Source organism: Pteropus medius, unplaced genomic scaffold (genome assembly GCF_902729225.1).
Source record: "Pteropus medius unplaced genomic scaffold, Ma_sr-lr_union100, whole genome shotgun sequence".
NCBI classification, from domain to species: Eukaryota; Metazoa; Chordata; class Mammalia; order Chiroptera; family Pteropodidae; genus Pteropus; species Pteropus medius.
The window spans coordinates 1,963,241-1,977,795 of NW_024351731.1; the positions used below are offsets into that span (position 1 = coordinate 1,963,241).

The 14,555-nt window shown below is 52.6% G+C and overlaps 1 protein-coding gene across 1 annotated transcript in view; it reads left to right on the plus strand.

Moving 5' to 3' along the window:
- TG (thyroglobulin) overlaps nucleotides 1–9,569 on the plus strand; it is a 218,929-nt gene extending 209,360 nt beyond the window's left edge. Inside the window, 3 exon segments of the mRNA XM_039845893.1 lie at nucleotides 6,677–6,811; nucleotides 8,231–8,421; nucleotides 9,367–9,569. Coding sequence (XP_039701827.1) covers nucleotides 6,677–6,811; nucleotides 8,231–8,421; nucleotides 9,367–9,479 — 439 coding nt within the window. The 3' untranslated portion in view covers nucleotides 9,480–9,569.
- Nucleotides 9,570–14,555: the final 4,986 nt, after the last annotated feature.

Consider the following 14,555-nt stretch of genomic DNA (forward strand, 5'->3'; position numbering starts at 1 on the left):
CTCAGGGCATTGGGGCCGCAAGGCCAAGGTCAGCTGCATTCCTTTGTGGATTCCTCCTGGGTCACTGTGCTCCCTCAATAGGCCTAAATGTCCATGAATTAGGCTCCCTCACACGGGAAGCCAAGCTCAAGTTAGGAGCTTGTGCAAGGAGTAATCTCCGAAGTGTGGTTTTTGGCTTTTGGCTCGCTGGTTTGCTGCTGAGACCCCCTGCTCGTCCACGCCAGCAGGATTTAACCGGAATGGGATCACTGAAGAGTACATTAGGGGGACAACTTCAGCGACGCCGTGATTTCTCGCTTCTAGCCTTTCTCCCCATCTCCCTCCGGGGAGGGGTCTAAAAGAAAGGCAGCTTGCAAGTCGCCTGCTTAGAAGTGGCTAGTGTCCTGTCCCTATTCCTCCGGCCTCAGCCTCACACCTTCACAGAACCGGAGCCTAAAGCACCTCGGTGAGCATATAATTTTGTGGTTCCCAAACTTTTGATTTTCCCAGGCCAGGAAAAATTCCAGTTTCACTTTGCAGCATGACGCATTTCTCAGCACCACAAACGAGACCCAGAGCACTGGGGACCCTGTCACCTGTCACAGAGGCTCCCCATTCTGCCCACCCTCCCCCTGGGCCCGGTCACGTCTCCCTGCGCGCCCCCCGCCCCTCGCCTTCGTACAAAACACAAGCCTACTCCATGACATCACTCCCACGGAGTGTCTGCCCGAAATGGCCCTCCTCACTTTGCCGACTGGCTACACCCCCTCTCCTCCTTCAAGGAGGTTGTGATTTCTTCTCTCTGACTTGCCACACACTGCTCTCCATGTCCTTGCCAGAAACAAATGGCGTCACATTTGTCTCTCCTCTTCTGACACTTAGTGAATAATTCTATCCTCTGATGTCTCTCCGTCTCTCTCTCTCTATATATCTATCGATCATACAACTCACGGCATTTCATTTATTTTTTTAAACGTTGAGCTCTTTGCATTTCCTGTTAGACTGCGAGCTCTGATCAAATGGCCGACTTATTCCTTTTCCCCCCAGTACCCATTCAGAGCTGACACACAGTCAGCATTCGGTAACCTGAGTCCCGTCTTGTCCTGACATCCTATGGTTTGTCCCCATCATCACTGAGCTGTATTCACATCCTGAAACCGAACCACACGCAGTCATCCCGTGTGACGAGCTATGTGGCTGGTCAGCTCTTCCCACGATCTGGCTGAATGGCACATCACCAGCATCATCAACACCATCAACAGAAGCTCTTCCTTAGATGGCAATTTGTCATTTCTGTTTGGAGGGATTTCCAGCCACCCTCTCTCTCTGAGCATCTGGTAGTACCGCGTGGGAGCCTGGATAGGGATGAGTGGATCCATTTTACAGATAGGAAACACAAAGGCTCAGAGAATCGGTGGTGGAAGTGGGGTTTGAGCCGAGCTCACCCAGCTTGTGAGGAGCCCCCACCCCAGCCACACCACGTGACCTGAGAATCCAGACTAAGCCTGAGCACAAGACAAGTAACTGCGAGATCTGAGAAAGTTTGACTGGAGTATTAGGACCAAAGACAGCAAATGATAACTAAAAGCTAAATAAAACCACCAGCACCATACACGGGTTTATGTATCTGATTTATCCGTGATCAAACCCAGGACAGAGCACAGAAGCCAAATCAACACGTATGGGCCACCTGCTCCCCAAGCTTCATGCACTGTGGCCGCTCAGCTATCGAGTCTCTCCTTTTACCTCGTCTGGCCCCGGCGTGTTCGTCCGTGTCTCCTGCTGACGCTGCATCCAAATCTCCTCTTTCTCCTCGGGAACGTCCTGGACGGCCAGCCAGGCCCAGACTCTCTGCAGGCTTGGTCTTCCCAGCCTAAGCGCCCTCCTCCGAGGTACCCACTGTCTGCCCCTCCTCCAAAAGTCTGCATTAAATTGCTCAAAATAACTCCAGCATCCTGATAAAGATCAGCCCTGCTAAGGACAAAACAAAGCAGAAGTCTTCGTACACAACAGACCCTCAGATTAAACCTCCGATGGGCTGGAGCACCAGGCCTTGCCCCAAAAGCGGCGCTCTGTAGCCTCGGGGGTCACGGACGCCGGCTCACAGGGGCCGGTGTGCGCCTCTTCTCCCGGCTCGGCGTTCCGTGACAGCGCTCCGGCAGTGCGACTCTGTCCACGGTGGGAGTCTTTACGCCGTGGAAACTGGCAAATGCTACAAAGGAGGATGTCTCACCCCACTCTGCAAAGCCAGTTGTCAGACGTTCACCAGCACGTCGTTGGCTCGGGGCTCCTGGAGACCGTGACGAAAGCCGTGATGCCTCTCCCAAGGGGGACGTACAGTTTCGTATAATGTCAGGAAACTCACGGTCCTCTGAAACCCGATGATGGAACCCCCAGGTTCAAGACCCACCCATGCTTAGGCTCTCGTGTGTTTCTCACAGGGCACGAAACAAAACAAAACAAAACTGGGCATGTGAACCAGAAACTGGGCCAGGCATTTGAAGTATTTTATGGCGAAACCTCGTTCCACGTTTGAAAGCATGGTTGCGCCACCATTTTACAGATGGGGACACTGAGGCCCAGAGAGGTTATGTGTCTGGTCCAAGATTTCACAGCTATTAAGTGACTGAGCCGGGATTTGAACTGAGGACTCTGGTCTGGAAGGTTTGGCTCCATTCACTACACCATTTGGGAGGCAGCTTTCTTCCGAAGAAACAGAAGACAAGTCCACTTGTGGGAGCAGAAAAATGGCCCCTCAAATGCCCACATCCTACTCCCCCAAACCTGTGCCTGTGTCACCTTACACAGCAAAGGGCGTTGGCAGATGTGATTGAGATGAAGGTCTTGGACATGGGAGATTGTCCAGGATCATCCAGGTGGCCCGATCTAATGACGCGAGTCCTTCAGAGCAGGAGGAGGAGGCAGGGGAGTGCGTCAGAGAGACAGACGTGCGAAGGACTTGACTCGCCGCGGCTGGCTTCGAGGACAGAGGGGTGGGACCACGAACGGGGGCTGCTCGAGGCTGAGAACGGCCTTCGGTTTACAGCCAGAGAGAAAATGAGAACCTTAGTCTTCCATCTCAAGGGACTGAATTCTGTCACAAACCCCAGTGAGCAGCACATGTCTTCCCTCTAGAGCCTCCTGCTGGCGCCTTGGCTTCAGCCCGGTGAGACCCGTGCTGGACTTTTGAACTGCAGAAGCCGCGAGGTGTAGTACACTGGTATCGTCTGAAGCCACTACGTTTGCAGCAGTGAAACAAATACGGCCACTTTCTCTGAAGGCTATTTCCCCTTCTGCCATACTGTGAGAGGAAGGAGCGGCCCGTGGGACAGCGGAGGGGACAGGGCCGTCCCCTGTCACTTCCCTGTTTTCTCTGCAGCTGGCACAGGAGGGGTGCAGCCTGTGAGGAAGTGCGAGCCTCGAGTGCAGACCTGAGGAAGCACATCGGGGCGGGCCAGTGATGACGTCCGTTTGGGGGGAAACCCGTGCATTGGGGCCAGGGGGACGGCAGGCGTCGGAATCACAGAGTTAGGCTTAAGTCCTGGCATCACCACAGCTATGGGGCCTCGGCAAGGACACAGCCTCTTGGAGCCCAAGCTTCCTCCACTGTGAAAACTCTATTCCTCACTCCAATATCTACTCATAGGGTCCTTGAGATCATAAGGGTGAAAGTGACTTATAAACTACCATGCGTGGGTTGATATGAGGGATGGTTTTCATTGCCCTCGTTGTGGCTTACATCTTCCTGGCATTTTTTCGCTTTGTGTTCATTTTCCCTTCATGGATGTTTAAACATCATTAAAAACTTGTGCCACGAATACGTTTTAGTGACCCTTTCAGTCACCTGCCTGCAGGAAGAGTCAATAGAGAAAGGAATTTGGGGCTTGGGAAACTCAGCTTTGAATCCTGGCTCTGCCATGTCTCTGGTGTGTCACTTCATCTTTCCGGCCCTTGGGTCGTTGCCTGGAAAACAGGCAGATGATGACGCTTTCTGCCTCACTGGGCCCGAATGCTGGCAGTCAAAGGTGTTGACGACACCTGGCACATCACGGGCGCTCAGGAATTGGCACCTGGAAACAGGCCAACCTGGCAACCGCAGAACCTGGCCCTTTTCTGCGCTTGACCACAGATCCTGCTGGCACTGGACAAGGGACTTTGCTCTTCAGGTCCCAGGATCCCATAAATTTTAGTGATGCTGCCACTTTCAACTCCCCTCTCGGGACTAAAGTCAAGCTTACCTTTACCTGTCCTAAGGAAGCGCAGGGTGCCTAATGAAAGATACGCTACACTCGTGTTTGCTATTCTCTTCGTCCTACCTGGATGTTGCTAGTCCTGTGTGTCCACACAGGCGCCTGTCCCACCCACGATGGCCTCCAGTGTCTGGGCCCAACACTGCCACAGTCATAGCCACAACTGTCATAATACTCAGCATTTGTAAAAATGCTTCTTTTAAGTAGCTTCCGCATGCCACGGCTGGTTTGATCTGGTATTTCATGATGAGGAAACCAAGACATAGAGAAGTCAGATGACTCATCCAATTACACAGGCAATAAAGAAGTGACCGAGCTGAGTCTCAGCTGAGTCACTCGGTTGTGTGTCCATCCTTCTGTCCCCTGCTACCAGTCACATGAACACCTGCTGATCAATCTCATGGCCATAGGAAGAATTCTGGCTCTTGAGCTTCTTGGGAGTCCCCAGGCTGAGCTGGTGCCTAACCATCAGGCCTCAGCCCCGTCCCCATTGTCATCGTGATTCCCAGCCCAGCTCGAGGATCCCCTTTCCCAGTCTGTGGGTTAACCGCAGTGAATCGGTCTGAGTCAGAGCCAGAGCCACACTGTATAATCACAAAGCATCTTCCCTCGTAGTCAGCTGTCCTCCACGCAACTGCCTTTACCTGGGAGCCACCAAGTCTGAGCCCCTTCCAGGAGGTCTGTCCACTGGGGACCTCTCCCCATGGTACCAGCATGGACGAGACTCGCTGGTGACTGCACGCTGCTCAGAGCTGCCGCTATTGCCCAAAGGACAACTGGTCGTACCTGGACGCAGGATGATGGCCCACGCGGCAGTTTGCCTTTCAAGTAGCCCTCCATACGCCATCTTATTCTGACCTTCACAGTAACCCCACGAAGTAGGTATTTGTGTATCCATTTCATAGATGACGAAGCAAGGGATGCAGCGGGTAAAGTAACTTGCCAGAGGTCACCCAGCTCGAGAGCAGAGGGAGGGGCCTTGGGCCCTCACACCTTTGTGAGCGTGTTGCTGCCTAGCAACGCTCCTAATCCGACTCTGCTGTGCAACTTAGTATGTGTCTCTGCGTCAATTGAGAAACCTCTCTAGGCCTCGTTTTCTTTATCTGAAGAACTAGAGGCCGGCTCCTGTGATAAGTTGGGGCCGACTACTTATCAGAGAGCGTTGTCTCCACACAAGACCACCTCACTTCTGACACCAAGTGCAAGTTCAGGGGGTTCCCAAAACCACCCTTAAATTGGACCATTCATTAGAAAGACTCACAGACCTTCCTGAAGGCTGCTCGGCTCACTTTGATGGTTATCACAGGGAAGGATGCAGACGAAGACCAGTCAGACGAACAGCCACCCAGCACAGCCCAGGAGGGTCCCAAATGTAAAACTCTATCTCTCTGTGGAATCAGGGAATAACTCTCTCAGCCCTAACGTGACAGTACACACAGGGAGATGTGCCCAAACAGGTGTTGAGAGGTTTTATTGGGGTTCCATTATACACGCATGATTGATTGATTGGTTGGTTAATGGCCCATGTGGTTAATCTCAGTCTCCGAGTTCAGTGATACCACGTGACCCAGATCCCCCATCCTGAGTGACACGGGTGGTCTTTTGGCGTGGGCAGCCCCAACCCTAACACTGTGGGGCGTGGCCACATTACCCAGAAGATCCAGTGCAGCCAGCCTCAGCCCTGAACAAAGACACTCCTATCACATATGATTACCTTGTAGACAATGAGAGCCAAGCCAGACCGCTCTTTGGGAAAAGCCAAACTCTTTACAGCTCAGCTGTAAGTCTCATCCAGCTTCTCCACTCTGTCGCTTCCCCAGTGCTCACTCCCGTGGCCCCATGTGCCACTGGGCCCGGCGCCAGCTCCAGCTCTGTCCTCTCATGCCATTCATCTGGCTGTCAAATCTTTATTCTCTACCTGCAGCTTATTAGACATTCTTTCAGTCATAGTATATATCTATTGACCTACAACTGTGTGCCAGGCACTGTACTAGGGTTGTCTATGTGGATAGATGTCAACCTTTAAGAGTAGTGAGTGTGCAAGCCATAAATGAACAACAACTGGCACAGAGAAGGAGCTCAAAATATGTAGGCTATTTTTAATAGATGGATGTCCAGTTGATATGGTAGGCATCATGATTGAAATACGGTCAAAAGAACATTCTCTTGGAAAATTGCTTATAGCCTTGTCTCCAGAGAGTTCAATACTCAGTATTGGATGAGCTTCAGCCAACAGATGTGCCGTGGGCCCACCCAACGGGACCACTGGACTAATGGCCATGCCAGATCTAAGCTAAACTAAGCACTAAACAGGACAGGGACCCTAAACGTAAAGAGGGAAAAGTCTTTGCTTGGGGAGGAACACTGAGTGTTGGCTCATTTGCTTTTTCCAGCAATTTATTATCCCTTTAACCTTTGTTTCTCCTTATTTCTGTGTGTTTTCTCAGCCTAGAGCTGCTGGCTGACATTCAGTATGCCTTCGGGCTTCCCTTCCATCCTGCCTACGAGGGGCAGTTTACTCCGGAGGAGAAAAGCGTGTCGCTGAAAATCATGCAGTACTTTTCCAACTTCATCCGATCTGGGTGAGTGCAGCACGTGTGCCTGAATGCTGTCACTGGGCACCCCTGCCCCAACTCCGAACACCAAGGCCACATTTCCCGTCAGCACCCTCACCCTCTCCTCCCTAGACGCTGTGGTCACCTGCCACCGGTCAGTTGCCTTCCAGCCCAAGCCACTTTGCAGAGATTATTCGTGGGGAAGCGAAGTTTCGATCGCACACTCCTTCCTCATCCATATCTGATGGCTCAAGGTCAGGGTTTCCCAACCTTGACACCAGTGACACTGGGGCTGGGTCCATCTCCATGGTGAGGGCTGTGCTGGGTATGCTGGCAGCACCCCCGGCAGCACCTCTGGCCTCCACTCACCAGCTGCCAAAATCACCTCGCCCCCATCCCAGCTGTGAGAACTGAAAATATCTCAGACATTGTCAAATGGCCCTTGGAAAGCAGCATCACCTCAAGTTGAGAACCACTGCCTTAGGTTATCAAATGAAGTGAAAATGCTCAGGACCCCTAATTAGCTACCTCTAGCCTCCCTGTTCCACGCACCTCTGTTCCAGCCCAGCTGGCGAGCTGACTGTGGCTTCCATCCTGTAGTTTACCCGTCTCCCTTTATCCCCTTGCCATACACGCATTAGTCACCTAGCACGATATGAGGTCCCCTGGAAAGGTAAAAGGTAAAGTAACGGTTCACCTATAAGCTACGAATAGTCTGAAACATAAAACCTCACCATAATTAAAAGCAAGGCAAAATAAAACTTTATACAGTATTTTGTGGGAGTCGTGCGGAAAGACATTTCTTTGGAAAATGTTTCGCTGAGGAAGTGACATTGAACCCGGTCCTTGGAGGATGAATTGGGATATTCAGGTAGACCGAGGAGAAGAGGGCGCTCTGGGGGAGGAGCAAGTGAGCAGAGGGGTGAGAAGCACACCTCGTCCGGTGAATGTCAGGAGGTCGGGGGGTGCTGGAGTGCTGGGCTATAGAGGAGGGGCATGCTGGGAGAGGGGCCTGGGCGGCAAGTCTGGGCAAGAACCTGGGTCTGAGAGGATGTGACATCTCCTTCTGAGGGAAGGCGACTTGTAGGTGGTGGAGAAGTTTGTCTGGCTCTAGGCCCACCCTCCTGCCCAAGCCTTGGACGACAAAGGCATCCCGGAGTTTGGCACAGAAAAGGGTGCGGTGACCTCGTGAACATTCGGAAAGACAGAGGGGGATGCTGCTGGGTCACGAACTCATGCCTTTCCTCTCCCGGAGATGGCCTAAGAGCGCGAGTCAGAGGCCTTCACACCTTTCATCATCAGCGACGTGGCGGTTAAACCTCGTGCTAACACCTAAAGATGTGTGATTCGGTCCTGAGAGACTAAATGCAAGTAGGAAGTGATCCCAAGTGATGAAGAGAAAGACAAGTTCCCTTTACGGATGGTTCTTCCTTCTCATTTTCCCAGAAATCCCAACTACCCTCATGAGTTCTCGAGGAAAGCGCCTGAATTTGCGGCCCCCTGGCCCGACTTTGTCCCTGGTGCCAATGGAGAGAACTACAAGGAGTTCAGCTCCCTGCTGCCCAATCGACAGGGCCTGAAAAAGGCCGACTGCTCCTTCTGGTCCAAGTACATCCGGTCTCTGAAGGTCTCGGCAGGTAGGGAAGCCTGGAGCAGGCGGGGGCCAGGTGGGGGTGAGGGTGTAGCTGTTGCTCGACATGTATTGCACTGGCTGTGCTGCCTGTACTGGAGCCGCTGGGCCACTGGGATGCCTTCGACACAGCCCCTCCCATGAGGAGGGCCTCTTTGCTGCAGAACCCTCCTGAGTGGAGGCGGAGGAATGGCAAAGAGAGGCAGGAAGGGCTGCGGGGAGGAGGGAGGTCTGGGGGTGGGCGAGACTGGGGGGTGGTTGGTGGGGAGCCAGCCTGCAGTGTTGGTGGAAAGAGAGAAGGTAGAACGTCACCCTCACTGCCCTTGGAGAGTTGGGTATACGTCTTGGAGAGTGAATTCTAGCCAGGGGAGAAGTGAGCGTTCCGCCTCTTCCTGGAAGAGAACTTCCTGTTGAAAAGAACTTCCCATTGAAGAGGTTTTAAGGAGAGGAAAGCAATCATAATAAGACCACCGGGAATATAGAGATAAATGCAGTGCCATTAAGACGCTCCCGAGAGTACGAGGGAGTGGGTGGCATAATCCAGTGAGTGTTCTGCTTTCCTGGAGCCACGACGGAAGTCTGCTCCCAGGCTGGGACCTGGGAAGGCTTCCTAGGAGAGATGATGCTGGGCCGACGTTCTCAGAATAATAGGAGTCCTTCGTGCAGGGATGGAAGAGAGTGGCTCATTCGGCAAGGAAGTGACCTTGTCAGAAATATGTTGTAGGGTCTCAACTCTGCTTTTACCTCCCAAGGCCAAGGGGCTCTCTGTTGACGAACCCGAGTCCTTGTATCCTGAGCATGTCCCCACAGCCAGACAATCTGGAAACGCCCCTCTGTGGGGCATTAGTAGGGCCGGCCCGTCAGAGGTTGGAGTCTCTTAGGGCTGAAGAGCAGAGACGAGGGAGGAGGGGTCCTGATCCGGATTAGACCAGCCTTATCCTTGGTGTTTCAGACGAAGCCAAGGGTGGGCCGTCAGCAGAGAGTGAAGAGGACCGGCCGGCCTCTGGCCTGAGAGAAGACCTCCTGGGCCTCTCAGATCTAGACTCCAAGAGCTACAGCAAGTGACCAGCCTGAGATTCCCCACCCACCCTGCAACCCCACCCCCGGCTGTCACCCTGGGCACCTTAGTCTCTAAAACAGCCGCTAGCTCTCAATAAAGTCTTTACATGCCGTGAAACATTGGTGACTGATTTGTCAACTCAGGATAATCTTTGGGAGACATCAAACTATATAGCTTCATAATCTTCTCATCTTAATAACCTTCCTGAGGTTTGAATCCCAGGCCGCCGTTTCCTTCTAGCAAATATTTACAGAGCATCTTCTGTGCACCAGACCCAATTCTGGGTGCTGGGGAGGCAGGAGCCCTGCCCTCCAGAAAGCTATAGAAGGAGAGGAGAACACGTAAACAAACACTGCAGGGACATGGGAAATGGGGATCCATCGAGGGCAGGCCCCAGGGTGACACAGTCCTACCTAGGTGCAAGAAAGGCTTCTCTCGTGAAGGTTCCAGAAAGGACGTAGGAGACCGGCTGGGCTCTGGTGCGACATGCGAAGCGAGAGACAGTGAGGTCTGAATCAAGGCAGTGAGGGTAGAAATAGGGGAGGCACAGACCCGAGAATCACTGAGGAGGCAGAATGGACAGGACTTGATCGAGTGTGGGAGCAGGGCCGCAAGGAGATAGAATCATCGCCCCAGCTTTGGGTTGATTCGGGTTCCCAGAAAAGCAACTGATTTCATCATTCACCCTCCTATAGGACACACTTATGAAGGCAAATATTCTGCTTGATACTGTCTCTCTCTCTCTCTCTCTCTCTCACACACACACACATACACACACACAATTAACCCAAAGTAAAAGCAGATGGAGCTCATTAATGTTCTCTGTCATTTGCATGGCATAAGATGTGTTTCCACATACCATCTCATTTGAACATAGATCAAATTCAGTGATGATTCATATGTCGGGACTGTCACCCCATTTTGCAGATATGGAAAGTAAAACTCCCAAAAGGCTTATGGTGCACCTAAATTTACATAAGGAGGAGGCGGTGAATCAGCATTCAACTTGGGTCTTCTGATTTCTCCATGTCCTTGCACTTCCTGGGCTTCAGATAGGTCTACGGCCTTGTCGTACGTCCTACAGAACCTGCTGGTAGAACCAAAGACCCCAGGTAACCTCTAATCCACATTGTAGGCTCTATCAGTGAGGATGCTTCAGTATAAACACTAAATACCCAACTAAGTGCCTTCACCGAGGATACTCCTAAGGGTGGATGATCCTAGGGTTGAGCGATGGCTCAGTTATGTCACCAAGTCCCAACTTCTTTCCAGACCTCCTCTCTGCTGCCTTCATCGCATGGATGACATCTCACTTCGGTGACACAATATGGCTGCCACAGCTCCAGATGTCACATCCCCTCCTGACAGCATCCTGTGTACAAAGGGCCATCCCTCCAACTGCCTGACTTTCCTTAGAGGAAAATCTTTCCCAGAAATTACCAGGAGACTTCTCTTTACATCTCACGGATTTGTGTCCCCACTTTTAGGAAGGATTACCACGATTCGATTAGACCAGTATGACTTATTCCCTAGAGTAGGCATATTGCTGTCCCAACAAAGCAGGCTAGCGTGGCAGGTGTCCAGAGGTGTCATACGACGGTCAGGAAGATTGAGCTGGGGGAGACCGGAGCCCGTGTCATGATGAAGACACTGAGAGCAGGGTGGAGAAGGGCACGCCCGGGGTCCCCCCAGCAGCCCCTGTCAGGGCTGGTTTCAGAACTCCGGGCCGAGTTCTCACCCTGGTGTCCTCTCTCCTGAATGGCAGATGTTCCCCCGAAACCCTTGTCCCTTTCCACATGGGATGGGCCAAACTGATGAGTGTCAGGGCAACCCCGAAGATGTCATAATATCATAATCTCTTCTCCCCCTCTGCAAAAGGCAGGAAGGCCACAGTCCACCCAGCATCAAGGCAAGGGTCACCAGAGAGTCAGGAGGTGAAAGGATCAGCACCTCACCCTGGGGGCCAGAGTGACCATCAGGATCAGTAAAGCAAGAATCAAGAAGTTAAGTGAAGACATTTGTTCCGAGTGCAGTCACTGGTCTGAGTCAGCTTCCTGCTAAGCTGGGAGCAACTAGAAAGGCAGAAAGATGAGGCAAGCGACTTTCTCAAAGGGTCGTTGCAACACAAGCCTCTGAGGTCCTCCGCCCCCAAACAGAGGCAGCAGAGTGTCGGGGCCAAGGGACTCCCAGGTCCCCGCTGGGGCTGGGACAGCAAGGACAGTGCCTCCCAGACCAACCAAGGGCATCAGGCAATTGTCCCAAGGCAGGTCTGAACGCATGAATACCCCTGAGAAGGGTGTGAAAACGCAGATTTTTGTTACTAAACTTATGAGAAAAAAAATAGGTGTGAGGTAGGGCTCGTAAATCTGTATTTTCAAATTAACGAGACCTGTACTTAAGGAGTGACCGCCTAAGGTCCCCCTCGGCCATAATCCCATCCTGCAGAAGCCACTTCTTCCACTTTGCATCTCAGTTAGCCACCCGGTGCCTCCAGATGGTCCGAATATCATCCCTCTGTGTGATGCATCCGCTTCGCACCATTGATGTTCCGCTGAGAAAGATGAGGGCTCGGTCCCCACCCCGCCCCTCCTCACACGCCTCCCAAGTGGGACATCAGTATTATCCTTATTTCTTCTTTTGGTTACTTTTGTAATTCTAAGCCATACATTTTTCTTAGTCCATCCATTTTCCAGCAATATCCTAGCTTGCTACTTAAGTGATGAGCACTTAAGCCCCCGAGCGGCTTGCTGGAAACACACTTCGTACACTCCTGGTCATGTGACAGCTCCGGGGCATTGGCAGAGAAATAGTGCTAGTCTCTAGATCAGAGAGTCTCTTCTAGTATACTTTAGTCGTTGCTAAAATCATGCTATGTTTTAGAGCAATTTCTGTTTAGACCTAAATATTATGGCTGAGATTCTTGTTTAATTTAGCATTTATAATTGCATTCTCTCTCTCTCTCTCTCTCACCCTCACCCACACTCTCTTTCTCTTTCTCTTTCTATCTCCTTTGAACTCTGTGCTTCTTTCAAATCTTCAAGGAGTGTGTATGTTTTTACATCACCCTCTGGGTCTCAGCCGTGTCTGGGTATCACTGCCTTAAGGGCCCCCAGAGCAAGACTGTGGCATCTGGTGCCACACCCTGACACCCCCATCCTGGTTGTGCCTACGAGAGTCAACGTTCAGGGTCTTTCTGAGGCCAGAAAGAGAGTGAGGGTCACGATGGGGAGACAGACGAGGTGGGGAGCTAACCGACACCCCCGGGGTGGTGACCGGCCTCCAGGCTCTGCTGAAGTGCCGCCTGGCCTGGGGTGTGGGCGATCTTAGAAGGGGGCCTGGGGCCCAGGTTTGTCCAAGGCCTTTGCCAGTCCTCGCCTAAGGCAACCCGGGATTCTCCCTGTCTCTTTATATTTAAGTTAGAGCTCAGCAGGTCTCCACTCCCTCTGAGACTTACTCCTTTCCCCCCTCGCCCCCATCCAGCTGTTCCCCAAACATCTTGGAGTCCACTCGTGTGCCAGGCCAGAAGCGAGGGTGATGAGAGAGAAGGGCCACTCCAGTCCCTCTCAGGAGGAGATGGCATCTGTCTGTCTGATAAGCTGGAGCCAGACATGGAGGAGCTGGGGAAAGGACGTTCTGAGGAGAAAAAATAGCGAACAAGGACAGATAAGGAGAAGTCACCCCTCCACCTCCCCAAGCCCTGAAGCCGAGAGAGGACTCGGGAGTTCCGGGCCTGTCGTATTAGGTGGAAAGCAGGTGTCACCTCAGATCCCATGTTGTCCCCAGGGAATGACAATACAGCACGGACATGCCAAAGCTTGGCCTCCAGTTACAGATTCACCCTCTTTTCCTCCTTCCGGTCCCCCCTGCCCCCCAAGCCGTGGCCTTGGCCACATCCTCTGGCCTTTCTGAAGCTTGATGTGTTTCAGTGTAGCACAGGGGGAGAAGCTGACCAGCTGCACAGAGTTATTGTGACAATGCAATGAACCCGTGGACTCAGCGCCGTTGCTGGTCTCCGTGTGGCCTGTGGAAGGAGCGTGGCCGTGGGCCGGCGGGAGGCACGCCTGCCTTGGAACCCGGACTCTGCGCGTTGCTGGCTCTGTGTCCCAGAACAAGATACTTAACACCTCTGAGCACCTTCTGACTTAGCGACGAAACGGCTGCACCGACACTCTCAGAGGTGTGTGCCGAGTGAAAAAACACGGGCGTCCATCACGGACACGTAAAAGCACCAGTGCGCGGCAGCTGCTCGAGCGGCCACTGTCGTCGTTGAGAACAGTAGTGACCGGAGGTGACTTTCTCTTCTTGTGCAGTGCTTCTTTCATTTAGGTTTTTCTGGCTTTTTTCCACGGCTCCTCACTCTGCTCAACAGCATGTATTAATTTGTTCCTGGTTCGGTCTGAAGACTGAAGCTCACAGCTCACACCCTTTGAAGGATGAGTTATAAATACATCGGGTCGCCGAAAAGAGGAAGGACTGCACCTGGACAACCAAGATCATGTAAATTTGGCCAGAGGAGACTTCAGGGCCCAGAGCCCACCCATCGCCACAGCCCACCCCCCACCCCCAGCTTCGCAGGAGAGCTCTGGGCTCTGCAGACCAGCCACCTCTCCCCTCCGGCACCTTGGGAAACCCCCCAAGGTCCCTCAGGAAGGTCACAGATGCAGACAGCCTCCCCCTCTGGGGAAAGAGGGAAGTGACCCCTCTTGGGGAGGGTCCAGGGCTTGGTCCCAGAAGGTGTGACATTGCCCTCTGTTGACTGGAAGTGTCCTGAGGAACTCAAACCCTAGGGTCAGAGAGGAAGGAGGGGGCGAGTCTTGACTCTGCAGTGTACACGCTGCGTGACTTCGGGCAAGTTACGGAAGCTCAAACCCCCGTTTTGTCACTTTTACAGTGGGATGCCCTCGGCATTGGAGAGTGCGTGGAGGGCAGCCACGCGTGCTGAGTGTTCACCAGGAGCATGTCTCCTCCTCCTTCCACATTTTATTTTTTTTTTGTATTAGTATCGGCATTTCTATTTCTATTCCAAACATTTAGTGAGGTCCCCCAGCACACAATGAGGGTTCGACAAGTGCTTTTTGGGA